Source organism: Natrix helvetica (genome assembly GCF_964273705.1).
Source record: "Natrix helvetica genome assembly, chromosome: 1".
NCBI classification, from domain to species: Eukaryota; Metazoa; Chordata; class Lepidosauria; order Squamata; family Natricidae; genus Natrix; species Natrix helvetica.
In genome coordinates, this window is record NC_138548.1 from 276,250,979 (window position 1) to 276,277,540 (window position 26,562).

The 26,562-nt window shown below is 38.1% G+C and overlaps 1 protein-coding gene across 11 annotated transcripts in view; it reads left to right on the plus strand.

The window, feature by feature from the left end:
* Positions 1 to 26,562, plus strand: part of SEPTIN8 (septin 8) — a gene marked incomplete at its 3' end in the record, with an annotated part of 119,021 nt that overhangs the window by 52,176 nt on the left and 40,283 nt on the right. For 9 of the 11 annotated variants that reach the window (XM_081934008.1, XM_081934007.1, XM_081933999.1 and 6 more), the window contains exons 2-4: positions 18,635 to 18,749; positions 20,967 to 21,162; positions 23,703 to 23,889. In XM_081934008.1, the coding sequence (XP_081790134.1) occupies positions 20,996 to 21,162; positions 23,703 to 23,889 (354 nt within the window). In that variant the 5' untranslated portion in view covers positions 18,635 to 18,749; positions 20,967 to 20,995. The remainder of the gene's footprint in view (positions 1 to 18,634; positions 18,750 to 20,966; positions 21,163 to 23,702; positions 23,890 to 26,562) is intronic. The other 2 variants (XM_081934003.1, XM_081934006.1) reach the window with 1 other exon arrangement.

A 26,562-nucleotide genomic window follows, 5' to 3' on the forward strand; every position in this document is an offset into this window, starting at 1 on the left:
TCCTTGATTATTTTAGATTGCTGAAGAGCAGTGTTCTTCCTCCAGTATGTAAAACAGCAACAATAGCAAAAAAAATGTGTGATGTGTGATTTGTTCCACAACCAATTTAACTATTCAGTTTCACACATAAAACATTTTAGCCCTTGGGGTGGTTTTACTATAACTGGAAAAACTAGAACTGGTCAGTCCTTGGTGCAATAGTGTTGTACCTTTAAAAACTGCCAGATTTTCTTCATGCAGTTAATCATTAAGAATAAGTCATTGCAAAGTCATCTCTGGCTAACATCTGCATTTAATAGGTGGATTACAGCTGATGGGAGTTGCTGAAGTCACATTTTCTGCATCAACAGAAAGCAGCACAGTCTAGAGGAAACTGCTTTTTCTGTTGTTGTTCTGGAAAGCCTCAAATATTTGACCAACAACCAACATTAGACAAATGTGGATGGATGGGAAGATGGGGGTGGGTTGAGACCTGAAGGAAGGGTGATTACTTCCTAAAAATTTTCACACGTAAAAAGCTTCAGACGTTGGGAGTGAATGTATCTGCGACACTTCCTTGTGTTTTCTCTATTGAATAAATATGATGATAACTTTGGAATGCCATTGAGCAGTTTTCCAATTGAGAAACATCAAAGGAGCAGTGGACTGTATGGTCCAAATATCAAAGGAGCAGTGGACTATTTAGTATATTTTAGCTGAATAAAAGAATAATAGCTTGTTTTAAGGATGTACGTGCCCAGAGTCACTTGTTGAAATGAGCAGCTGTAAAAATTAAATAAAAGTAAACACTGTTAGGTACTGGTGCGATTAAGCACTAGCAATGAACCCCAGGTCGAGGTTATAACAGAGCAACCCTGTAAAGTATACGCAGCGTGCGATAGATAAAGCAACCACACTGAATAATGGATAGTAAAGTAACAAAATAAACTTTACTTTTTGAAGAATATAGCAAAATCCATAAACACAGCCAAAAAGTCATACACAGAAAAAACAGTCCAATACTACCAAGATAACTTGGATACAAGTAGCAAATAACTTACACACAGTAAGTAGTAGCAACAGTAGTAACAGTTAGACAGCAGTTATCATACATCAATCAAGAGAGAGAGAGAGCAACAACATCAGCTGCAATTTAAATGCTGTAATCTACTAATTAGCAGAGCTCCTCTCTTAAAGATACATAACATGCCTTGTGCAATATATTGTCTACCCAACTTGTTGGTTACACCCTAACATTCTCCCCTTTGGGTAGATCAATATATCCACTCACAATGTAAGATGATAACCTTCACATGATGAGGTATGTTTCACTGAACTTTGTGCCTTAGTGAAGTTGTCTGCTAAATTGTCTTCAGTTGAACAATATTCCAACTTTATCAGGCCATCCTTAATGCTTTGTCGAACATTAAGATACCTCAAATCAGTATACTTCGATCTCATCTTAATAGCTAAACTAGTCGCCATTTTTATTGCTGCCTGATTATCTTCATAAACAGTAAAAGGTTCATTGATACTTAATCCCATATCTATAAGCAACTGCTTATAATATATCAGCTCAGTACATGTCAACGACAAACATGAAAACTCAGCTTCCATTGTGGATAAGCTTATGTGTTTCTGTCGTATCGACTTCCATCCAATCAGTATACCACCTAGCAAAAAGGCTATGCTGGAAGTTGACTTCCTATTATCTATAGCAGCTGCAAAATTCGCATCAGCATAAACAGTCAAAACTAAATCCCTATTCGGTTCTAAATATAATGTATAGTGGATAGTTTTCTTCAAATAACGCAGCACACGCTTTGCTGCTTGCCAATGCCTCTATGAAGGACTATCATTGAATCTAGCCAGTTGGTTCACACTAAATGATATATCTGGTCTAGACCAATTACTTAGGTACATTAGGCTACCTATCAAAGATTGATAGATTCCCTTATCAAAACCAGTACCCTCAGTAACCTCAGGTTTAAACTCCAATGCCATTGGTGTCTTTGCAGTCTTACATAGCTCCATGCTATATTTCTTAAGTAAATGATTAATTTTACCAGCCTGCGACAGCTTAAAACCTTTACTGGTTCTAACCACGTCTAAGCCCAGATAATGCTTAATTTCACCCAAATTCCGGATTTTAAATTTACTCTCTAATTGTGAAACAATGTCAATAGCTTCCTGCTCAGACCTAGTAATAATAGCTATATCGTCCGTGAACAAAAGCAACAACGAGATCAAACCATTTTTCACCCGTCTAAATAAACAAGGATCAGCCAAACCTGGAATAAATCCCATAGCTTTTAGTTCATTTACTATGCATCTGTTCCACTCAAAACCGGACTGTTTTAAACCATAAAGGCTCTTTTTAAGTCTCCAACAACCAGTCTGGCCATTAGAATCCACACCTGGTGGCATCTTCATATAAATGGTATGCTGCAATGGAGCATGCAGATACGCTGTTTCAACATCAATATGGGTAACATTACACCGATACTTAGCAGCCCACACCAATGCTGCCCTCAACGTAGAGGCTTTCAAGCTCGGAGCAAAAACCTCATCGTAATCCCTCTCAGTTTGGGAAAACCCTTGAGCAACTAAACGAGCCTTATAAATAGCATTGCCAGCAGCATCGTTTTTAATTTTAACACCCATCTACAGCCAATTGCACTCTCCCCTGAAGGGAGCCTAGCTTCTTCATAAACCTTCAATTCCTGTAAGGATTTCAACTCCTTCTCCATAGCTGTTTTCCACAATTTCTTTTCCTTTTCAGGATACAGCCTTAACTCTGCAAAACTAGAAGGTTCTATGCTAACTTGCAATACTACACTGGCTTGGTATCTGTCGGGTGGATGCCTGTCCCTAGTAGACCTCCTAGGCAATACAGGACTTGCAGAATCATCCTGTTCCACCTCACGAGTAGATTCTACATCTACATCTTCCTCCCTTTTCAGAGTAATAGATGGACCATCCTGATTCTCTAACTGCTCATTTGGTGTATCATGATTAACCAAACGATCAACATCTATATCATCACAAACCTTGTGAAACTCTTGTTCTAGCTTCTCCCAACCAACATGTTCTGAAAATTTAGCACTAGCACTGTGCATAATTCTCCGAGTTCCAGGTTCCCAGAACCTAAACGATCTATGATTGGAATTGTACCCAACAAAAACCATCTTCCTAGCTCTGCTTTGATCCTTCCGTCTAGTCTGTGAGGGAATATGCACCCAAGCAGGGACACCAAATGTGTGTAAATAACTCAAATCAGGCTTCCTACCATGCCAAAGAGTATAAGGAATCTTACCAGTAGTTGAGTTAACTACTATGTTCAGAATATGGTTTGCACACATTATAGCCTCACCCCAAAGCTTTTCTGACAAACCAGAATCAACCAGCATAGTTCTGGTCATTGCCTGCAATGATTGATCACGTCTTTCAATAAATGAATTATGTTCTGGCCTGTAGGGGGCAGAACGCCTATGTTCTATACCAGCATTCTCCAACATTGATGTAAACCTATGATTAGTGAATTCAGACCCATTATCAGTGACTAGGCAAAGTACTTTTTTATCCATCTTACGTTCAACAAACTTTAACCATTTAGTAAAATGTTGGAAAGTTTCTGCCTTTGATTTCATTACATAACAGAAACCATACCTAGAATAATGGTCCATAATGCTGAGTATATAGCAGGCACCTCCTAAGCTAGGTTTCTTAGGGCCAATTAGGTCTGCAAACACTACATCCAGTGGTTTAGATGTCTTGAATCCTTGAAACCGGTTTGCAGGGGTAACCTTACTTTTAGCCTGGTTACAGGCATTGCAGTTAAGATATTTTGAACAAGGTTTCAAATTGATTCCATTAGATAGAATAACAGTTTGACGTACCATTTTAAAATTTACATGGCCTAAACGTTTATGAAGTAGATGTATACAGTTATCATGGGGCTGTTTATTCTTATAACCAGGTTCAGAACTCGCAATATTTAAAGAGTTCTCATGTAGAATAAATAAATAATTCTCCAAATTGGCAATAACACTATTACCTTCCTTTTCAAAAATGCATCTATCATTCTTAAATGTTACTGTAAACCCACATTTCACAAGGTCTTTTACAGATAATAGGTTAAATTTCATTTTAGGTACATATAACATTTCCAATTTTTCATTAATACATGGACAATAAGCTGTACCTTCACCTGAAGCCTTAATTTTCCAACCATTTGCTAAGGAAATGTGCTGTTTGCTAGCCTTCATAGTAACAAACCTTTCTTTAACCTTAGTTATAGAATGGGATGCGCCACTGTCAACCACCCAGAAACTATGGTTTACAGCCTTATCTACCTTAGCTACAGTTACAGTAACATTGTTGCTTTTTCTTTTACTATTAGCAACACTCCTTTTCTTGCTATTTTTACAGTTCTTAGCAATATGCCCCTTACCACCACAAGAATAACATTTCTTAACAAAATTTACAGTTGAAAACTGTGTTTCTTCTTGTGATTGATTGTCTCTGAACTGAACTCTATCCTCTCTTCGTCTGGACTCTTCAAGCAATCTCCCGGTAACCTCAGATAATGTCAGTTCATCTCGTGAAAGAACTTCCAATGAGGAAACAAAAGAGTCGTAGCTTTCATCAAGCGATGATAGAATAATATACACCTGTTGAAGCTCAGAAAAAATTAACTCTTTTTCTTGCAAATCCTGCAAAGTTTTCTTCATGAAGTCTAAATGAGCCAACATATCACCACCTTTTTGCAAACGGGCTCTAAACAGTTTCCGTGTGAGATGAATATGAGCACCCACACTGTCCCGAACATAAATTCTCCGCAATGTGTTCCAACACCTAGCAGCAGACTCTTCGCCACGAATATGGACCAGTTGCTGGTCATTCAGTGTTAGTCCAATAATGCAGAGAGCTCTCTCATTGTCCCTGTTAAACTGCGCAATCTTCTTCGCATCCTCATTATCAGCAGGATCCCAATCTGTTACATCTGGTGGGTTCTGAACCACAAACCACAGTCCTTCTCTACGCAGAAGTAGGGAACACTTCAAGGACCAGGAAACATAGTTGGTTCCATCAAACCGGGTAATCATGGAGAGTGCAGCAGACTGTTCTTGTGCCATATTCACAAAAATAAACTATCCAAAAAGTGGTGCTTTAAAAAAAAAAAATTATGGTTAAGGCAGGGCGTCTGGGCCCATAACCAATGTTAGGTACTGGTGCGATTAAGCACTAGCAATGAACCCCAGGTCGAGGTTATAACAGAGCAACCCTGTAAAGTATACGCAGCGTGCGATAGATAAAGCAACCACACTGAATAATGGATAGTAAAGTAACAAAATAAACTTTACTTTTTGAAGAATATAGCAAAATCCATAAACACAGCCAAAAAGTCATACACAGAAAAAACAGTCCAATACTACCAAGATAACTTGGATACAAGTAGCAAATAACTTACACACAGTAAGTAGTAGCAACAGTAATAACAGTTAGACAGCAGTTATCATACATCAATCAAGAGAGAGAGAGAGAGAGAGCAACAACATCAGCTGCAATTTAAATGCTGTAATCTACTAATTAGCAGAGCTCCTCTCTTAAAGATACATAACATGCCTTGTGCAATATATTGTCTACCCAACTTGTTGGTTACACCCTAACAAACACCCCAAAACTTTATAGGAGCTGTATGCAGCAATCCTTCCTACATGACATTTTGTCTGTTATGTATCTCTACATCTCTTCTGTGATGCTCGCGTTTTTCTTCGCTCAGAGCATACATTTCTCTGTGATGTTTTGAGTTTTGAATATCTGTACCAATACACTAAAGAGGGTTAAACTCCTTTTCATACACATGTATCCATCCATCCATCCGATTTATATAGCCATCCGTCTAATCCAGAAATTTGGGGCAGCAAAAAAAATAAAAACATGATTTCATTTAAAAAAAAAACCTCAACTAAAGTAGCACTGAGACTCAATAAAAAAAATGAAATCACTAGAACTGCCTTGCTAATATCCAGATCCCAATGCCTCAAAGTAGAACCAGGTCTTTGCAGTCTTGTGAAAAACCAATAGGATAGGGCAGTGATGGCAAACCTTTTCGGCACCCGGTGCTCAAACTGGAATGAGCACTGGAAACCCCAAGACCAGTGCACTGGCCAGCTGGTTTTTGGGGTTACAGTGCTCCGGCAGGCGCAAAGATCAGCATACATGCTGGAAACCTGAAGAGCAGCTGGCGACAGTGTGCCCGCCCACAGAGAGGGCTCTGTGTGTCACCTCTGGCACGTGTGCCGTAGGTTCACCATCACGGGGATTGGGTCTGTCCATATCTCAGGTGGGAGGCTGTTCCAATGTGACCACTAATATATAAAATGAAAGCAAATCTCGCTCTTCTAGCGCTGATGATGATACTTAGTTTGGTAATCTAATGTCTGCAAGAAAGCAACCATGCTCAGAGAGCACCAAAGACCTCACAGTGTTGATTATGCTTCATGTGTATCCTGGAAATAATTGTTTTCTCATGGGCATCAGCTTTCCAAAGCCTTGACCCTCTTTCCAAAATTGTTGCTTATGTCCTGCCAGAGTTTTCTGAAACTGAAATAGGAGTCTTTATTAAGCATTCATGCCAATAGATTTATACTGTGGATTCAGCCTCCAAGTAATTGGCACCCTGATGGCTTTAACCAGGTCAGAGACTGTTTTCTGTTGGTTTATTTTTAAAGTAATCAATGGATCTTATAGAGTGCTCTAAATTTTCTAATTTGAATGCACAATCAATTGCTATCGCTTTGAAAGCTAAGGAATGTGTGTCTTTCATAAAAATATAATATGAAATACGTCCGTTTCCTGGTAGGATGATGGGCCCTTGCTAATTTCACTTGATGTTTTATCTGTCACATAAGATCAAAAGGCTCATCACTGCATAGTAATGCAGCACTGGATAATTTCAAATAATACAGCCAATCTCTTAATGTTCATATCGTCTGTGAAATGGCGGAAACAATACAATCTGAACATAAAATTATATAATAGTTTACAGTCTGAATTTGCAGAAAAATATTTAAGGTAGTTGTCAGGACCCAAGAACTGTGAAGTAATCTGCGGGTTTGAGTACATCTCCAAGAATGCTAACCGCTGAAGATACATTTACCAATCTCCTGATGAAATAGGTCATTTTTACTTACTACATTGTTGTGAGAGACTGTATATAGGTGTGTATTATCTCGGTTTGAAGTCCATTCCGGTGCATTGGATTCAATTTGGAAGAATTGCATTAGAATTTGACGCAAATGCAGCACCGACCTGTGGCTGTGGGTACCGGCTCCCTGGTTCAGCCAATTAATACCATCATTGGCCATTGGGGGCATTCAATTTGCCCCCGTGGAGCGGGCGCGCAATTTGGGCGTCCTCCTGGATGCCCGGCTGTCCATGGATGACCATGTGACAGCTGTGGCAAGGGGGGCGTTCCACCAGGTTCGCCTAGTGCGCCAATTGCGCCCCCTACTGGACTGGGATGCCTTACGCACACTCACTCATGCACTGGTGACGTCTCGCTTGGACTACTGTAACGCTCTCTACATGGGGCTTCCCTTGAAATGCACCCGGAGGCTACAGTTGGTCCAGAACGCAGACGCGCGGGTAATTATGGGGAGTACTAGGTACTCCCATGTGACACCGTTCCTGCGCGAGCTGCACTGGCTTCCTGTGGTCTATCGGGTGCGTTTCAAGGTTTTGATAACAATCTTTAAAGCGCTCCATGGCTCAGGACCTAGTTACTTGCGGGATCGTATTCTGCCCCATACATCCCTGCGACCAATCCGCTCGCACAGAGAGGGCCTCCTCCAGGTGCCGTCCACCAGACAGTGTCGAGGGGCGACGCCTAGGAGTAGAGCCTTCTCTGTGGCGGGCCCAGCCCTGTGGAATGACCTCCCTCCGGATATTAGGAATACCTCTGACCTCCGCTCCTTTCGTATAAAGCTCAAGACCCACCTATTCCAAGTAGCTGGCCTGGCTCAACTTTGATCTAACTATATCGCTCCTGACGGGTTTTTATTTGGGTATTTTAATTGTATTCAATTATTTAGGGGTTTCTAAACATTGTATTTTATTGTTTTTATTCATTAGCCGACCTCCTCCTTGTACATGTCTTGGTATATGTTTTTGTAATATGTATGTCTTGTCTATATATTTATTTCATATGTTTTATTGTACGCCGCCCCGAGTCCTTCAGGAGAGGGTGCGGCTAAGAAATAAATATTTTTATTTTTATTTTTATTTTTATTTTTATTATTATTATTATTATTATTATTATTATTATTATTATTATTATTATTATTATTATTATTATTCAGTAGAACAGCTTCATTTGGAGCAAGTGAAGTTGCTTTAAGGAGCCACAGACTGGTTCTGCATTTATGTGCCCACACCACATCTTTCAAAGTATTTTTCCAATTTGAACATATAGCATTGCACAGCCATACGAAGTATTGTTTTTTACAGTTTGTACTTTATAGTTTGCAAGTTTATTCTTGGACATTTCGTGATGGGTTTCTCTGAAAGGGAAGAATCCCTCTGGAAATGTTTTGTTTTTCCAAGCAGGTCTAAAGATGTGACAGAATAAATCAGTAAAACTAATCAGTCGTGCACATCACTTTCTCTCTGATAGATAATTCTTATATAGAACAGATAGAATAACAGCATCCCAACATAGGAGCTGCAATAGTATAATGACTTAGCAGAAGAGAATATATGCTGCTTAGGGTTGAACTGCAGAGTTCTTGCTGCTCTCCGAGCTTGGTTGTTTTCTTGCAGAGTTTTGTTACCCAACTAGATGATGTCTTCAGTGCTATGAAAGAGTGAGGTTTATTGATTGTTTATATACAGTATCCTGCCCTACCACGGTTGGTGGGGTGTTGTTTTCTCCTCGTTTATGCCTTTTTTTTTTAACTACTTGGTGGTTTGTGTGAGTTGGTATGTTTAACAACCATACTCAACAGGCTTCATTTAGCAAGCCAAGGACAATGTGACAAAGGGCCTTGAGTCCAGTTGGGTTCCCAAAATACTCCATGTGCCCCACTTCATGTCCAGCAAGCCTGACTAATGTCCACTCAGTGGACATGAAAAGGCATCCTAGCCTCTCAGCCTGTAGCGCTGCTGAAATGAGATTTAAAGAAGGAAAATATACATTTCTGCTTTCCCCTTCTTACGTTGTATTAGAAATTACTCCTGCGTCGGAAACCACTAACTGGGCATTTTTGATTCTCTTTTTTGAAGTATTATTAGAAGCCTGTTGTGCATCCTATGGGCTATAGTTTATGACTAAACTAAATTTGATATAGACAATTTTTCATGTATTTATTTCCAGATAGTAATAATGAAGCTATTTTGTGAGCTGTTCAAATTTCCAGGATGAGTGATGCTGGATGCAGGAATGTGCATGAGCTCCAAGTAACAAACTCTTTGTTTTGGACAGAAATGCTCTAAACTATGTAAATTGAATCCAAATGTACACCACCTATTTCAGACTAATTCAGGGTTCGTGCCAGTTTTCTCATGATCTGTGCATTCCCATCTCCTCTATAGCAACATCATTTAATTTTTATTTTGAATGATTACTTTTGAAAATATAGGGTTGTTTTTAGAAACGGGATTATATAGCAGTGCAAAAGGAGACACTTTATTTTTTTTAAAAAAATGCTTCTAAATAAACTGAATATCTAAGAAACCATGTGGTTTTGTTTGCCTCTGGGAACGGCCCAGTTTTAGATGACTAAAAACCACTAACTATTTTTTACGGTGGAGGAAAAAAACAAGAAGCAGCATCTTGGAGCCCCTGAAGGAAAAGCAGGATGTAACTCCATCAAATGTAATTACTTACATAAATGTAAGTAATAAAGTGCAGGAGAATGATGGAAAGAGAGAGGGAACATTTAATATGTATAATTGTCAATTTTTAATGCTTTTATATTTCCTGGTTTTTTTAATTAAAAAAAACCTCCACATGGTTTCTATTTTAGGGTTTATACCCCTACCTGATCTTTATGTTTCATTATACTATTTCTTTCATGTAATTAATGATGAAAAGATAAGTTAAGTTTGGGGTTTTCCTGCCTCTAATGTATTTGGAGGCCTCTTACCTTACTACTCTTTCATGGAATTAAAGAGTCCCTCTGGTACCAAATTAGAGGCCAATTAAATTATTCCAAGTGTAATAGATCATGCTGGATGACAAAACGAGAAAGGAGGACATTAGGAACAGATTCTTTATAAGTTAATGTGGTTTTGCTGACGCAGCATATCCACAATTATTTGTAGAAGGGAGTATGGTTGGTTAACTGGCTTGTAGTTCAAAGTCTAAAACCCCCATCCTTTTGTTCACTTAATATCCTTACCTGAAGATCTGAGCTTCATTTGTGCAGCCCTCCACTGGACTTCCCTTCTGTGCGTGCTCTTTCGCTCTGTCCCCTTATTGAGTCTGTCATCTGTACCTCTATAACGGTCTGGTTTGGTTCTGCAACCCAACAAGACAGACCCAGACTTCAGAGGATAATTAGAACTGCAAAAAAAAAAACCCAATTACTAACAGCCTGCCTTCCATTGAGGACCTGTACATTGCACGAGTCAAAAAGAGGGCTGTGAAAATATCTATAGACCCCTCGCATCCTGGACATAAATTGTTTCAACTCCTGTCCTCAAAACAACGCTATATCAAGACAACTAGACACAAGAACAGTTTTTTTTCCGAACACCATCACTCCGCTAAACAAATAATTCCCTCACCACTGTCAAACCATTCACTAAGGCTGCATTACTATTAGTCTTCTCATCGTTCCTATCACCCATCTCCTCCCACTTACGACTGCAGGACTGTAACTTTGTTACTAGTATCCTTACATATATATATATATTTATATTGATAGTGATTGTTTCCTGATTGCTTATTTGTACCCTATGACTATCATTATGATTCTTGATTAATGTATCTTGTCTTTTTATGTACATTAGAGCATATGCACCAAAGACAAATTCCTTGTGTGTTCAATCACACTTGGCCAATAAAGAATTCTATTCTATTTTACTCTACTGTACTCTATTCTAGCGACCCACGCATAACAACTACAACTGGGAGAGCTGGGGTTGTGGTCATTTGAGCAAACAGTCATATGAGCATCTCATTTAACTATCACTTCATTCAACAATTGAGATTTTAGGTCCAATTGTGATCATAAATCAAGGACTACCTATCATTAATATGTTAATGTTAAATCTGTGGACTAACCTAAAAATTGATCCAAATTTATATTCTTGTTCTTTTAAAAAAAATTAGTGGTAGAAATAATGATAAAAACCTTTCTCTTTTAACCCTCAGCCTTTGTCTACTTCACAGCTGCTTTGGCAACAGGCAAGAAGGATTCCGAATATAGAACTATTGTGAAGCATCTAAATATAGTTTCACTTACTCAGTTTTCCAACTATTTTCATGGAGAAAACTGACCACTTGGTTTTGGAATATTCATCTGTACATATTCAGACCATGATCTGCACTTTTGATTTCAGAGTTATTATTGTTTGAACATTGGCTCTTCCTTGCAAGATCAAAAACTACTTTAAAATCTTTTGCTTTCTAAATGTAGCTTACTGTGATATTTGAAATAAATCAAAAGCCTTTCTTTCAAAGTACAACATTAGACACAAGACCTCTTTATTAATTTACAGATTATAAGTGTTTATATTCTACCCTTCAAATTACAAATCTAACAAATCTTCCAAAGCAGCTTACAAGCAATATAAACTATTCTTACTAATAAGTTTTACAAACACAAATTCTTTTCTTGTGGCATTTGGTGGGATAACACTGTGGATGGATGTGGGTTGAGTAGAGTGGGCATTTGGGATAATCTTGATTTCCTTCCTTTTTGTCTCCATTCCCTTCAGCAATCCCTGTTCTCACTTGACCATCAGAGAAGTAAATAGACCTTATTTTTTTAATACATCTAGGAATGTGTTGTTACTGTAGGAGATACCCAGGCTGAGCCTGAGGGAGGGGTCAAACATGACATCAGTCATGAGTCCCTTTGTGTTCATAAGTGATTAAGTCCAGCCCACCTTGAATTCCTTGGACTCTATCGACTTCCAATTTGCTTTGGTGGTTAGTAGTTCATTTTTTTGTAGCTTAAGCTTGCAATAAATCTTTATACCCATTTGAACTGCCTGGATCTTCTGATTTCCCTGGCGCTTGATAGTTATTAGTGAAGTTCTGCTGATTTTGGTAACCATTGTGACAGACCACTCCATCCAAGCTGGATTTGACTACAGTTTGGCAAAGTGAGACACACACTTGACTATTGTCAACCCTGATCTCCTAGGACAATTGCATAAACTAACAAACTAAGTTACTAACAAACCTACTTATAGTCTCTTCAATAGGCTGCTGTTCTTTGAATACAGTAGTTCATTTTTGACCCAGGGCCAAAAGGTGGTTAACTATTTGGATAATGTAATGCAGGTCATTCTCCCAAACATAGTTAGAGGCAGTATAAAAACCTAATTTATTTAAAATTACAGTGACTCAGAATTATATTAAATGGAATGAATGCTTTTCACATGATTGCTACCCATGTTTTCTATAAGTTAAAATATCAATTTGCTTGCAATTATTGGAGGGCCCATGGAGTCCCCATTTGACCTTGGACTCTCAGCTTGTATATTGCTTGTGACATTTGGGGCAGAGGCGCCTTTGACTTGTTCATTATTAAATAGTTTATGGTCAGAATTCTAAAGAGCTTCTCTGTTTCTGTGTGGTCTGTGATAGCGTTTAAGGAGAAAAGTGCTCTCTTTGTAAAGGATGCGCTCCTGTCATTCACTGTGACAGATCTCTTTCCAAGCTGTATCTTTGAAAAGCTCTGCAGCTAAAAGACTGATATTTGCAGCAGGGAAAATAAATGCATGGTCCATTTATTCAGTGGATTGAAGACCCGATTTCACTCTCCACTTACGAGTAGATTGTCTGTAGACATAGCTTTGTAGGGACAAGTATAATAAAATACGGAACTTGTTTATACAGAATGCAGTAGAATATAAATATGCATACACACATATAAATGTATTAGAGATATATATGTACAAGAATAATATTTGAATTAGACAAGTGCATATAGAATTGTAATTCCTTATTATTATGACATTCTCCCCCCCTTCCCCCCCCATATTTTTCACTTTTTTGTTAAGGCACATTTTAATATCTTCTTTTTTCTTCTCTTTGACAATTTATCTATCACTATCACTATTTTCTTTGTGTTTTGCTCTTTTTATTTTTTGATTATGAATTTTAAAAACAATAAATAAATATAAGCTTTGTTTGTCTTGCTTCTTCATGGAAAAACCAAAACTGACAGAAATGGGTACCAGCGTAAAGCAGGGCTCACTTTGCATTAACAAGAGTTGGAACCAGAGTTGGGACAAAAGACCCATCTTCAAACCCATATTTGAAACCAAAAAATGCCAAAAAAAAGGTGATGCATCCCATCTGAGGTGGGATAGTTTGATGTGGCTGGCTGCTTCAAGCGCTTTCTGCCTGCATCAAAGATCCTACGAGTGTTTCCTTTTATGTATGTATGTATGTATGTATGCATGCATGCATACTGTATGTTTGTATATATGTGTGTGTGTATGTGTGTGTGTATATAACCACCATACATATTTTGTGGACAGTGCATTGACTGGGTCAATATACTCTTTATACAATGCTAACAATAATACTACAATTGTATGTATGTATGTATGTTGTATTTGTGCTGATAAATAAATAAAGATAAAATACAACACAAATATAAAAAGGCAACATTAAAAATAAAAATATGGTTTTCTGCCTGGATGGTCCTCTGTAATGAGCCGAAGGACAGAAAGGGGGAGTAGTGAGCTCCCTCCCATATTTGGGCATACCAGGGGTTGTAACACAAATACATACTTATTTCCCTGGCTCAGCTGATAAGGAGGAGAGCCTGTGGCTTAGTGGCTAAGATATCTGCCTAATATGCATACAGCCCAGGTTCAAATCCCAGTAAGGGTATGGCTAGCTGATAAGAGCTAAATAGCTTGAAATAGATCTATACTAGTCTCCCTTTATTTATTTATCAGCACAAATACAACACAAGCATAGCAAAGGCAACATTAAAAATAAAAATATGGTTTTCTGCCTGGATAGTCTTCTGTAATGAGCCGAAGGACAGTAGTGAGCTCCCTCCCATATTTAGGCATACCAGGGGTTGTAACACAAATACACACACACACACACACACACACACACACACACACACACACACACACATTCATATTCTTCCAACTTCTAACCTTAACATGCATTTGTACTCATCTTCCCCACCTCCATTTGTTGGGATTATTCTACATTCACATATTTATCTTTAAACAATATCATTCTCTCCTTATGATTCTTTGTCACTTCTTCATAAACACATTTAAACATCAATAACATTCCTTCATACAATGTATTTGTTGTCCCCTGTTGAATCACTAATAGTTTAATATATTAAAAATTACTCAATATTCCACCATAATTCCAATATCCCAATTATCTAGGAATACCAATAAAGCCAATTATTAATAAGGTTTAGTTAGTCCTGGGATTATACTGTATCTCCAAGTCCCCTAAATTTATAGTCCTTGAGAGCTATAAGTTTAATATACATTTTACACTCTTAGTAATAATAATACAGTATACCTTATCATAGTCTTCCACCTTCTAACCTTAATATGCTTATGATTATAATAAATTCTATTATATATCAGTATGTATACTATTCCCAATTTGTTCTTTCTATTTTTAAATTTTTTTAATACTGTCATGTATTGAAAGGTATTTTATCTTTTTATAAATTAAAATTACCTGTTTAAAATTTCATCATTTATTGATTTTTTTTGGTAACTCTTTTAGATTTCTCCCTTGGAATCTTATATCTTTCTAGCATTTTTATACAAACTGAATATTCCCTCTGCCTTGTCTCCTTCTGCTGCGTCATTTGAATATCCATGATCCTTTCATTATATTTGGGAGATCTTTCTTTTTTTCCTCTGTTCTATTGTAAACTCTTTAAAATTTATCTATTTGATTCATAATACTTATTGTTACTATCTCTTCAATGTCTTTATCTTCTTGTAACTTATTTTGTTTTGTCTGTGTTTGAGCATCCCTTTGAGGCCTTGAGTAGCCTGGACTTTAAAAAAAAATTAAGTTCCTTAAATGCAGATATTATATTCTATCACTCCTTCAATAAAAACAGGAGGCAAGGCTATATATTAAAGTAGTCAAAATTTAAGACTGCATTGATTCATCGCAATTCCAAAAGATAGAGTCTTGTCCATTCTCTTAACATGCTCCATGTGGTGGACAAAATATTTGCATTAAAATATATCAATACGTTCTTCTAGCCAAATCACTGATTTTCCACATTGGGAATATGAATGTTAGAAAACAATATTATTTTGAAATAAATATATCAATATCCAGAGGGGAAAAAGCTGAAAAGGATTGTGTGGTCAACTAGAAGTTAAACAGATCATTTCCCCAAAGGAATGACTTGTTCCCTTCCCAGATAATCTGAGTTTGAGACTTCAGGCTTAACAGTGAGAGAGCTTTTTTTCCCTAAACCTGCCTTGCACCGATTCTGGCTGTTGCCTAGGAACATCTCTCTGGTCCTTTGGTGCATTTATATTCTAATCATAGCACTTTGGCAAAGGCTTGTTTACTTCCTTTCCAGGCTGTGGAGATGACAGAACCTTTGCATATTTCTTGTTATTTTTTATTGTTCATAATATCGTCTCGTATACACATTAAACAAAATGAGGGTGAAGAGTTCCTAGCACACAGGACAGCATTTGTTAGTTAAAATATATTGTATATATAGTAGTTCTATGAACATTCATAAACAGAATGTTCACAGTATTTGATAATAGAGATAGTCTCCAATAAAGTAAAATATTCTGATTTCCTGTGGTGTGAAAGGAAGGGTTTTCAGATGACCAGAAAGAAAAGCCCTGGTAAATCATGAAATAAGTTCATTCTTTCATACCACCATGATTACCAAACTACACTTTACAAAACATTTAATGTACTATTTTAAAAAGTGTAATGTGGGAGACAAAACCGGGACACTAACGGAAGGGAAGATGGATTAATCCTTCCCTATGTATGCAGCAATCCTGCAAAACATCAGGTAAACTCTCCTCTCCGAGAGAGAGAGAGAGAGAGAGAGAGAGAGAGAGAGAGAGAGAGAGAGAGAGAGAGAGACTCCTCAAAACTTTGTAACATCTTTTTGTGTGTGATTTTCGTTAACAGTAAGGTTGGATAATGTACAAAATCCAACTCCATTGTTCCTACTTAATGCTTGTGTTCTGAAAATCAACATAGAAAGCATATGACTAGACAGCTATAAAACCCAGCTCACATCTATTATAGGTGTCTTGCTAATGGACAGATATGTTATGCATAGGAAGTCCTTGCGCAAGTTGCAGCAAACGGACTAAGGCTCAACACTAGCCTTTCTAATTTTCACTTGTTTTAAACTTTTTTGAAAGATGTGTTTCCTCTTGGTTTCCTGTACACCTAAACATAGAAAGAGGCTTGACTGTAGTTCAGCCTCCAGCCTTATCACCTGTTCTTTTTTCTTCTCCATGTGTGTTGGAGAAATTCCGGTCCAGGCAGGGTTTGCTTCAGTGCAAAGGAATCTATTGTATGTTGCATACACTGTAATTGTAAGAGAAGCAGCAGGGACACAATTCAAAACTATTGATAGTTGCCAAGAGTTGTTTTTACCTTCACTACGGACTCTCTTTCATGCACTCTTTATATCTTTCCAGTACTCTGCTCTTCAGTTTTACAGTATAAACATACTGTAATAAAGGTTAGGAAAGAGCTATACGTGTTTACGCTAGAATAGCATTATATGGGATGTCATATATAGATGGGATATCTCTTGGTATAGATTTAGGTTTTAGCAAAATTTTATATAGAAGCAAAATTTCCATCATTAGTCATCTAACATGTCTGATATTCACATAAGTAAATGATCCCTGCAGATGTGCCTTACAAACATGTACAGTCTGTTTATATTAAAACCAATTTTGCTGAAGATCCTAAGTTACACATTTGGGCTTTCTTGGTTGAGCAACTGGTGACATTATTCAGCTTAAGTGTTATGTTATGTGACAACTTGCAGTAAAATATGCTATGAAATATAGGAATTATCCTGCTTTTAATCCTACTGTTTGATCCTTTCTGATTTTGTGCTTTATACATGGCTTAGTCAAAATACTTTTTAGCCGTCTAATAAACTAATCATCTGGGAAAATGTCAGTTTACTTCTCCAGGCTGAGAGAAAAAGAACAGATGGTAGGACATGAGAAAGAGATGAGAGCAGAACCAAGATATTGCTTTAAGAAGGGAAGTATAGTTTCAGATGACAAGATAAGATGATTCATTATTGTTATTGTGAATATTGTTGGATACATTCAGCCTATCCACCAAATTGTTTCTTTAATGGTGTGGAATACAGGAAGGCTCCTAGTAGAACTGTTTCTATCTCTATTCTGCTACTGCTATGTACGGTTGTTTTATGTAAGGAATTAAAGCTACAATCACCTCCAAAAGCCATTTCTTTGGCCTCTCCATGCTAATAACTCATTGTATTCCAATCAGTTGGGTGCTGATAGACAGACATCATGCTTCTTTCTCTCTCCCTCTCCCTCCCTCCCTCCCCCCTCTTTCTCTCCCTCCCTCCCTCCCCCTCCCCCCTCATCTGCCTTGTGCCTCATTTTTGATGTTTTCTGATCTTTAACAACTAAACTTCAAGCCATTCATTTTTGCTATCTGAGCTGTATGGTATGTATGCTTGTTCTGCTGTGGATATAAGGATTGCAAATGTGTTGGGTGTGCACACCAATCTGAAAGTTGCCTGCAGTAATAGTTCCACAAATATAAGGCAAAAGTTGCTTATGAACATAGTTTCTTATAACAAAGTCTGAGAAAACTTATTAAATATTTCTTTGAGTTGACATGATTCAGATTTGAACATTTTAGAAAATAACTACTAGTGATAAATCAATAAAAAATTAACATCAAGACTAATAGGTAGAAATACTGTATTTCACAACACATGTGAATAAATGATGCTACCAGAAGTTGTAATGTCAGCCAACCTCAATGGTTTTAAATGAGGACAGGATAGCTTCATGAAGGGTTAGGCTATCAATGACTACCAATAGTAATTCCTGAAGCACTGCATGTCTGACATAAGATCATTGGGAGGCAATTGTCCTTTCAACAAAGTGGCACAAAGTAGTCCTTGATCTCTTTAATTCTCTATAATCCTCACCCCACTTTTTTCCCCAGGTGCTTGACTGTAATTAATAGTGTGTCTGGAATGTGGCATATAAAAACCTGATCATTCTTTGAATGACCATCTGGAGAGATGTTTCCCAGTTAGGGAGCTTGCTGCATTTGAGGTTAAATGGTTGGGTTTTCATTGAGTTTTTGATATGATGATGATGATGATGATGATGATGATGATGATGATGATATAATTTCCACCGGATAACCCCTGCAAAATGGTGTGATTCTTTTTAATAGAATGAAGAGAAAAGAAACCTATCTTTGGGAGGCCATGTTGGATTTGACAGTCTTCCTGATCAACTGGTCAGCAAATCAGTGGTGCAAGGTTTCAGCTTCAACATCCTCTGTGTAGGTCAGTAAAGTGCTTATTGTGAAGAATAATATAATACAATACAATAGTAGAGTTGGAAGGGACCTTGGAGGTCTTCTAGTCCAACCCCCTGCCTAGGCAGGAAACCCTATACCGTTTCAGACAAATAGCTATCCAACATCTTCTTAAAGACTTCCAGTGTTGGGGCATTCACAACTTCTGGGGGCAAGCTGTTCACTGATTAATTGTTGGAGGTTGTCACGTTGTAAGGATAAAGGGGAGAGCTTACCAGAAACGTACCTGAAAGTCTATTGCAACATCTCAGCTAAAAGATCAGGCAGAAGATGATATAAAAGGGAGCTTGTAAGGAAGAGCTTCCTGTATTCTTCTACTACTAGCTAGGTTCCCACATCACTTTAAAAACATGATGTGATTGATTTGGATTTTTGCCCTACTGTTTTATGGGAACTTATCTCTTCTGACTTACACAATACATTGCGTCAATATATACACCCAGTTGGTTTTTCGAGTGGAAACAACTACATTATAGCTAATGTGCTAAGAAATTAAACTTTCCAAATGTGGGTTATCACATGCTGTGTCTTGGAATGCAGCTAACTCTTTTTCCAAAATCTTGACCTTGTTTACATTTTTTTCTGAGTGAGAACAGAACCCAGTTTGAAACATTTACGTGAATAATGTCATTTTACTCTGTTGAGCGAATGAACTTTTGGTAATCGGAATGAAAGTTCAGCTATCTAATTTCTGTCACCCCTCTGGCTCCTTATGTGTTCAGGGTTGAGTTTATACCATTCCTGGCTTGTGATGTATAGAAATTGTGGGTTTACAATATTTAATGACTAAACAAACTGTTTAGTTTTAGATACCTAAAATATTTTTATTTATGGAAAAAAATCTTATATGATTTAAGATGTGTTTTAAAAGATATTTGCATTTTTAAGTTTCGGCTTCCGCTTGCTGGTCTTCATAGTCTGTCACAAGATGTAATGTGATGCCTTGACTGTGAAGAGGAACATTTTAAGCTTTGGTTTTAAATTCCTCCCTCACAGTTTAAGTTTCTTGTTACGTTCTGCATTCAACAGTGAGCACTTGAACAAATACATGGAGATGGATTGCTGTATTAGACAATCCGGGGCAGCTATGAATGTTTCTTTGTCCTTTTATTGTACTTTGATGCCACTCCAATAATTCAATTTCTTTCTTTAATGAAAGTTTAGTTGAATGAAAACAAGGAATGGGAATGACATGGTAGCAGTGTTCCTATATCTAAGAGGCTGCCACAAAGAGATTGGGGGGGGGGGGGGTCAACCTATTCTTCAAAGTATCAGAAAGCAGGAAAGAAGCAATGGATGGAAACTAATCAAGGAGAGAACTAACCTAGAAATAAGGAGAAATTTCCTGACAGTGAGAACAGTTAACAAATAGAAAAGCTTGCCTTAAGAAATTGTGGGTGCTCCATCACTGGAGCTTTTTAAGAAGAGACTGGACAGCCACTTGTCTGAAATTATATAAGACTTCCTGCTTAAGCAGGAGATTAGATGACCTCCAAGGTTCCTTCCAACTCTATTATTCTATTTTTCTTGCACACACATGAAGTAATTTTGAGATTAATTTTCTATTCATTTCTATACTCATGTGATCTTCTAACGTAGCCCCATCAAGAATTTTTTGTGCTTATCCATATGTTATTATGATTTTTATAAGTGTATTTGCTAGTTTTTTCATCTAGTGCTGTGTGTCACTCAAAGTCACCTTTGTTGAGATGGGCAGTTATGTAAATTTGATAGATAAATAAATACATAAAAAAGAAAGAAAGAAAAAGAAAGAAAGAAAAGAAAAAAGAAAATGTAGAAAATTTCCTGAAAGGATGTTTTTGCCATTGGCTATAATTTTAAAGTCTTCATTCATATGTGTATGTATGTATGTATGTATGTATGTATGTATGTATGTATGTATGTTATAATGAAAAGTAGAAAATTATTCTGGCACTATAGTTTGTTATGGATCATGTTGAGATTCTGCAGAAGTTTTGCATTACTCTTTCTGATGTTTTGATGCTTTTCCATTTTATATATGGAAAGGTATCCCAAATCCATAGTACAATGGACTAAGCTTAATAAATTGCTGAAAGTTTAAATGTGAAAAGATAGCATTATGTTTCTTCAGGATGCAATTTCCGTTTTTTAAATTTTGTTGATCACTATTGGAGTAAACATTTTAATATATATATATTTTTAGGTGAAACTGGCATCGGGAAATCTACCCTGATGAACACACTTTTTAACACAACCTTTGAGACAGAGGAAGCTAGTCACTATGAGCACACAGTCCGTTTACGGCCACGGACGTATGATCTGCAGGAAAGCAATGTCCACCTGAAACTGACCATTGTAGATGCTGTGGGATTTGGAGATCAGATAAATAAAGATGAAAGGCAAGTCACTTTCCAGTTTGATCCAGAAACGTTTGCATTGTTTGATGGGGAAAGGATGTATATATTCCACCTGGAATACTAGACTTTACTTATTGTGCTTGTGATGGGCTGCTTATCATATGGGCAACGGAAAGCTTAGACGACACAGCAGTCAGGAAGAAGAGAAACAGGAAATTTCAGATGTCAGCCAGATAAAATACAACCCATTGCCACCTTGTGGCTAAGCTGTAACATTATTCATATAGTTGTCAGATTTAATAACATTTCCATGAAACTTGGTAGGAAACTAAAGAGTTAACAAAGGCTCTACTTCTTCTTTTTTTTGATTCTGAGCTTGAATGTTATAGTCATTCTCAATTTCTCCACTGGCTCTAATGTAAATTGCTGGGTTGTGCACATGTTGAAAGGAAGATGAAAGAGTGAGGCTTTGGAGCTCTTTTTCCCGCAGATAACTTGATTCCCTTCCTCCCATTTTCCCACAAAAACTAGTCGGCTGGAATCACTTGTGTTAATTTCATTTGAGAGCTGCTATACCTCTTCCTTCGAAAATAAAGACAGGGGTGCTAGTATCTGCTCTTACGTTTCAACGCTGAGCAGCACCAGGGGAGAGCTGTTGTTTTTATAGCCTTCATGTGAGATTCCCAGAGGATCATTGTAGGAAAACATGAGTTATTTAATTCTGACTTTGGCTTCCATGGTGTTCAATTCCCAGAGATTCTGAATGATTTCGGGGGTTCTGTAACTGGTGGGTTTCATGTACAGCAAAAATTGTATTTCAAGTCAAAACGTAGAAAATGTCCTAGACTCAAGTTTCTGCGGGATAATCTATAATTTGATTTGTAAAACACTTGAGAATCAAATACTACTATAAAAGATAATTTAAAGCTAGGTTTTTTAGGCTGACCTGAAATTGATGAGATATGCTTGCTACTTTTATTGCAAGGAACGTCTCCGGTCAATGTCTCCGGTTGTTGCTATATCCCCAAAGGGTTCATTTAGTCATGAGATTTATATGGAGATTAGGTCATCAAACACTCCCTCTTTCAGGTTTTATCCTTTCAATAATCCCGTAAAATAGTGGCAGCTGATTCGGACAGTAAGGAGGTTGGGAAGGAACATGGGCCAGTCCTGGAGTCTGGGGAAGGCTCTGATGAGGGCTCTGTGTCAGAGACAGAGACTGGGCCAGAGCTGTATGCCAGTTATCAGCTGCCTTCAGAATCAGACACCAGTGAGGCAGATGAACAGCTGGAGCCTGTTCCCAGTGTGTCCATGCACAGAGTTGCCAGATGAAGGAAACAGCTAAAGAACAGGGGTCGACTTGGGAGAAAGGCCACAGGTGGACAATGAATGGCCCCTCCCAGAGGAAATAAAAGAGAACAAAAGGGGAGTCGGGTTTGCAGGAGACAATTAGTTTGCTTAATTGTGACCCTCCAAGACTCCTTGCCAGTTTTGCAGCTATTGCCTGGCAGCTCTCCAAGCCAGATAAGGTCTGTGACTGTAAATCCTCCCTTGAAAGACTTTGCTGGATGTGAATGAGCAGAATTCACAGTAAATTAATAAAAGGGGTTTTTGTCAGTACAAGGAGTTTTTTTCATTCTGGGTCAAAACAAATAGGTTGGTCTGGGAGATTGACCTGTCCAAAGTCACTCTGTGAACTTCCAGGATTTCCAGTGGCTGCTTTATGCACGCAAATCTTCATTCACAAAACGAAGAAGGTCATTGCTGTCTGAGTGGAAGGTGCACACAAGGAGGAGGTTGTGCAACAGGAAAAGTATTGACTGGTTGTAAAAGGGCCTTCCAGTTACTTCTGTGTAATCTGTAGTTCAGGGGTATAGGCAGTCCTCAACTTACAACATACAGTTCATTTAATTACAGTTCAAAGTTACAACAGCACTGGAAAAAAAGTGACTTATGACCATTTTTCACTGTTACGACTTTTGCAGCATCCCCATGATCATTGGCAACTGGTTCATATTTATGGCCTTTGCTGAGCCCCAAGGTCCTGTGATCACCTTTTGCAACCCTCTCACAAGCAAAATCAATGGGGAAGCTGGGTTCACTTATCAACCGGGTTGCTAACTTATCAACTGCTAACAATTGCGGCAAGAAAAATCGTAAAATGGGGCAAAACTCACTTAACAAATGTTTCACTTAACAACATCAATTTTGGGCTCAGTTGTGGTTGTAAGTCGAGGACTCTTTGTAGTCGGGTTAGAGTTAACTGTGATTGCTTTAATCCTGATATTAGAATGCATGATTGCCAGATATTGTCAGATTACGATTCCTAGTTGGTGTGCACCAAAACAGCCAATAGCGCAAGGTCTTTGAAGGTGAAATCCAGCACAAGTTCAGAATTAGTTTAGCACTTTGTACATGCACGGTCTTTTGGTTTAATCTATTTGCAGCCAGCAATTTTTCAACATCTCTTTTACTCAGATTTTATGAAGGTTTGGTGGGTGGAAACATGCCGTCATGTTGAACGTATTTAGTCATTGTTCATGAATAGTACCATTCAAGTTGCTAATGGAATTCGTTTTTAGTTACAGGCCAATAGTAGATTACATTGACACGCAGTTTGAAAATTATTTACAAGAAGAGCTAAAAATCCGCCGTTCCCTTTTTAACTATCACGATACGAGAATCCACGTCTGCCTTTATTTTATCACCCCAACTGGCCATTCATTGAAGTCCTTGGATCTGGTGACCATGAAAAAGCTGGATAGCAAAGTAAGTATCTCCACATCATCACAAGTATTGGCTTTTTTTTTTTCCCACCTGTCTTCCTTCTTACTTATTATCAATCTTAATGATGTGTTTGATCGGGAGTTTTCCTTCAGTCATCTGAAAGCATAAATGGATGCCAGATAATTTCAACAAAAACCCTGACCTTTCTCTTTATCAAAAGATCGTCTTTCCTACCTCCCCTCAGAAGAATTGCATAAACACACTCTACCCAGTCTCCACTTAATTGGAATCATTTTAACCAAACTGTTGGCTCTTTTTCCATTACTTTTCACAATTCAAAAATGATGATGCAGCTTCAGCATTACAAGATGCATCCGATAGAGATGCGAACAAAAGAAAGTGAGGGTGATTGTATGTGGAGATGAGTCATTATTGCCATCCTTAGAACATTTCAACAGCTGGATGGAAAACTGAGCACTGGATGAGTAGCAGAGAGATAAAGCCTGGGATTCAGGTTCTATGAATTGCAGATGTTCTGATGTCGAAGCCAATAAGATATAAAACATTGCTTTGGTAGAATCTGAAGCAGCAGCCATTTTTTTGATGTGGCAGTCAATCATAGGGCCCCCTCAGAACACTGGCAATTGCCAATTGTTCCCATGCTGCCTATGTTCAGGGAACCTAGCTGACAACTAGTCATTTGATTTACTACATGGTGATCAAAGAGGAACAGCCGATCTTCTGAAGTTCACGCTGTGAGGAGAACTGGAGGCACACTACAAAGGTCATTGATGCAAAGAGGTTCATGTGCAGGAAAAAAAAAGAATTACAATGCTCATCCCAGTGGGTGACCTTTTAAAAGGTAAAAGAAACAAACAAAAAACAGAGCTATTTCTAAATAGCAGCATCAGCATCTAATTTGCTAGGAAATGCTGATGAAGTTCCTCATCCGAGGATAGTGATGGCAAACCGTTTGGCCTTGGCGGATCATAAATTCAAATAACGTGCCCACCTTGATTCTGCTGGCATGTCACACACCAACACACATGGACACGACAAAAGAGAAACAATAACAAAGAGTAATGGATTACCGTATTTTTCAGAGTATAAGACGCATCAGAGTATAAGACGCACCAAGGTTTTAAAGAGGAAAATTAAAAAAAAAAGTTTTTGCACTATCAAACCTCCCAAAAATGACCCACTTTTTGCGAAAATGGGCCCATTTTTTTTAAAAAAAGGTCATGGATAGTGCTTAGGAGGCTTGTAGAGTGCTCATGGATGGGGGGGGGGGGGGCAAAAACAAGCAAAAAACAGGCCCGCTTTATGTCCCAAAAAAAGAGCATGGATAGCCTTTAAGAAGCTTATAGAGTGCTCCTGGGGGCTGCGGGGGGGGGGAGGAAATTGGGCAAAATGCGGTTCATTTTTTTGCTCATTTCTGCCCTCCTCATCCCCCAGGAGCTCTCTGAAAGCCTCCTAAAGGCTATGCATGGTCATTTTGGTGAAGGGGACGGGGTTTCGGGAGGCAAAAAATTCTGTATTCAGTGTATAAGACACACTCAGATTTTCAGCCTCTTTTTTGAGGAAAAAAGGTGCATCTAATACTCCGAAAAATAGGGTATATAAATTTAATATTTAATAAGTGAATACATAATTGGAAACGTTATTTGAAATTCCCATCTGAGGATCTGAAATCAGGATTGCAGACAACCTGGACACTGGGAAATGCTCTTGCGTGGCCTTGCAGTCTCTAAAAAGAGCGGAAAAGTACTCCCTGTTCTCAGGTGATTTTCAGAGACTCCAGAAGGTATGCGAGAACAGAGTCCTCTTGTGCAACTTTCAGAGGGAGGCCTGACATGTCACCAAAAATGACATGCAGTGTTGCTTGTGACACACATGTCATAGGTCCATCATCACTGTCCTAGGACAACGAGATGCAGGTTTCAAAAATCCAGCCAATAAATGTTAGCAAAAAGGTGAACCAGCTCCTCTTTGCTGTCATCTAGTAGTCTGGATTTCTTCAAAACAGAATAACATAGTTGGAAAGGATCTTTGAGATCTTGTAGTCCAACCTCCTGCTCAAACAAGAGGCCCTGTACCATTTCAGACAAATGGCTGTCCAATCTCTTCTTAAAAACCTCCAATGATGGAGGACCCCACAACTTCTGGAGGCAAGCCAAAAGTTCATTCACTGTAGGTTTTGTTAGTTAATATGCTATTGATTTTTCAACTAGGTTGCATGTTGGATACGTAGATGTGGACCAGCATATTTGTATGTGACTGTAGCTTTCTGGACATGATTATTTCCTTGGAGCGTTGGAGAGATTTGATGTAATATGGGATCAGGCACAAATCAATGGAAATGGTAGTAATTGAAAATTTTCATATAATATGAGATGCTCCTGTCACTTGGTAAGCATTAACAACTTTGCAGTTCCTCACAGGTGATAAAACTTCTGGATATTTTAGCAGATTTTCTGCTGAAGAGGAGAAGAGCTCAATTTTAATCCTTGTTTTGCTTAATCCTGTTATGGATTACAGAGGAGAATCCTATAAACCTCATTCCCATGGATGTAATGGGCCTCAAGGCTTATCCTTGGGTTGTTTTTTGGTCTATCTTCTTTTTTTTCTGTGCTTTAATCCTGGGGGCTGGCCCTAAAGAGTCCCAGGTGAGGAAGGATGTGGGTTTAAATAATTGATCTTGCATCAAAACAACAG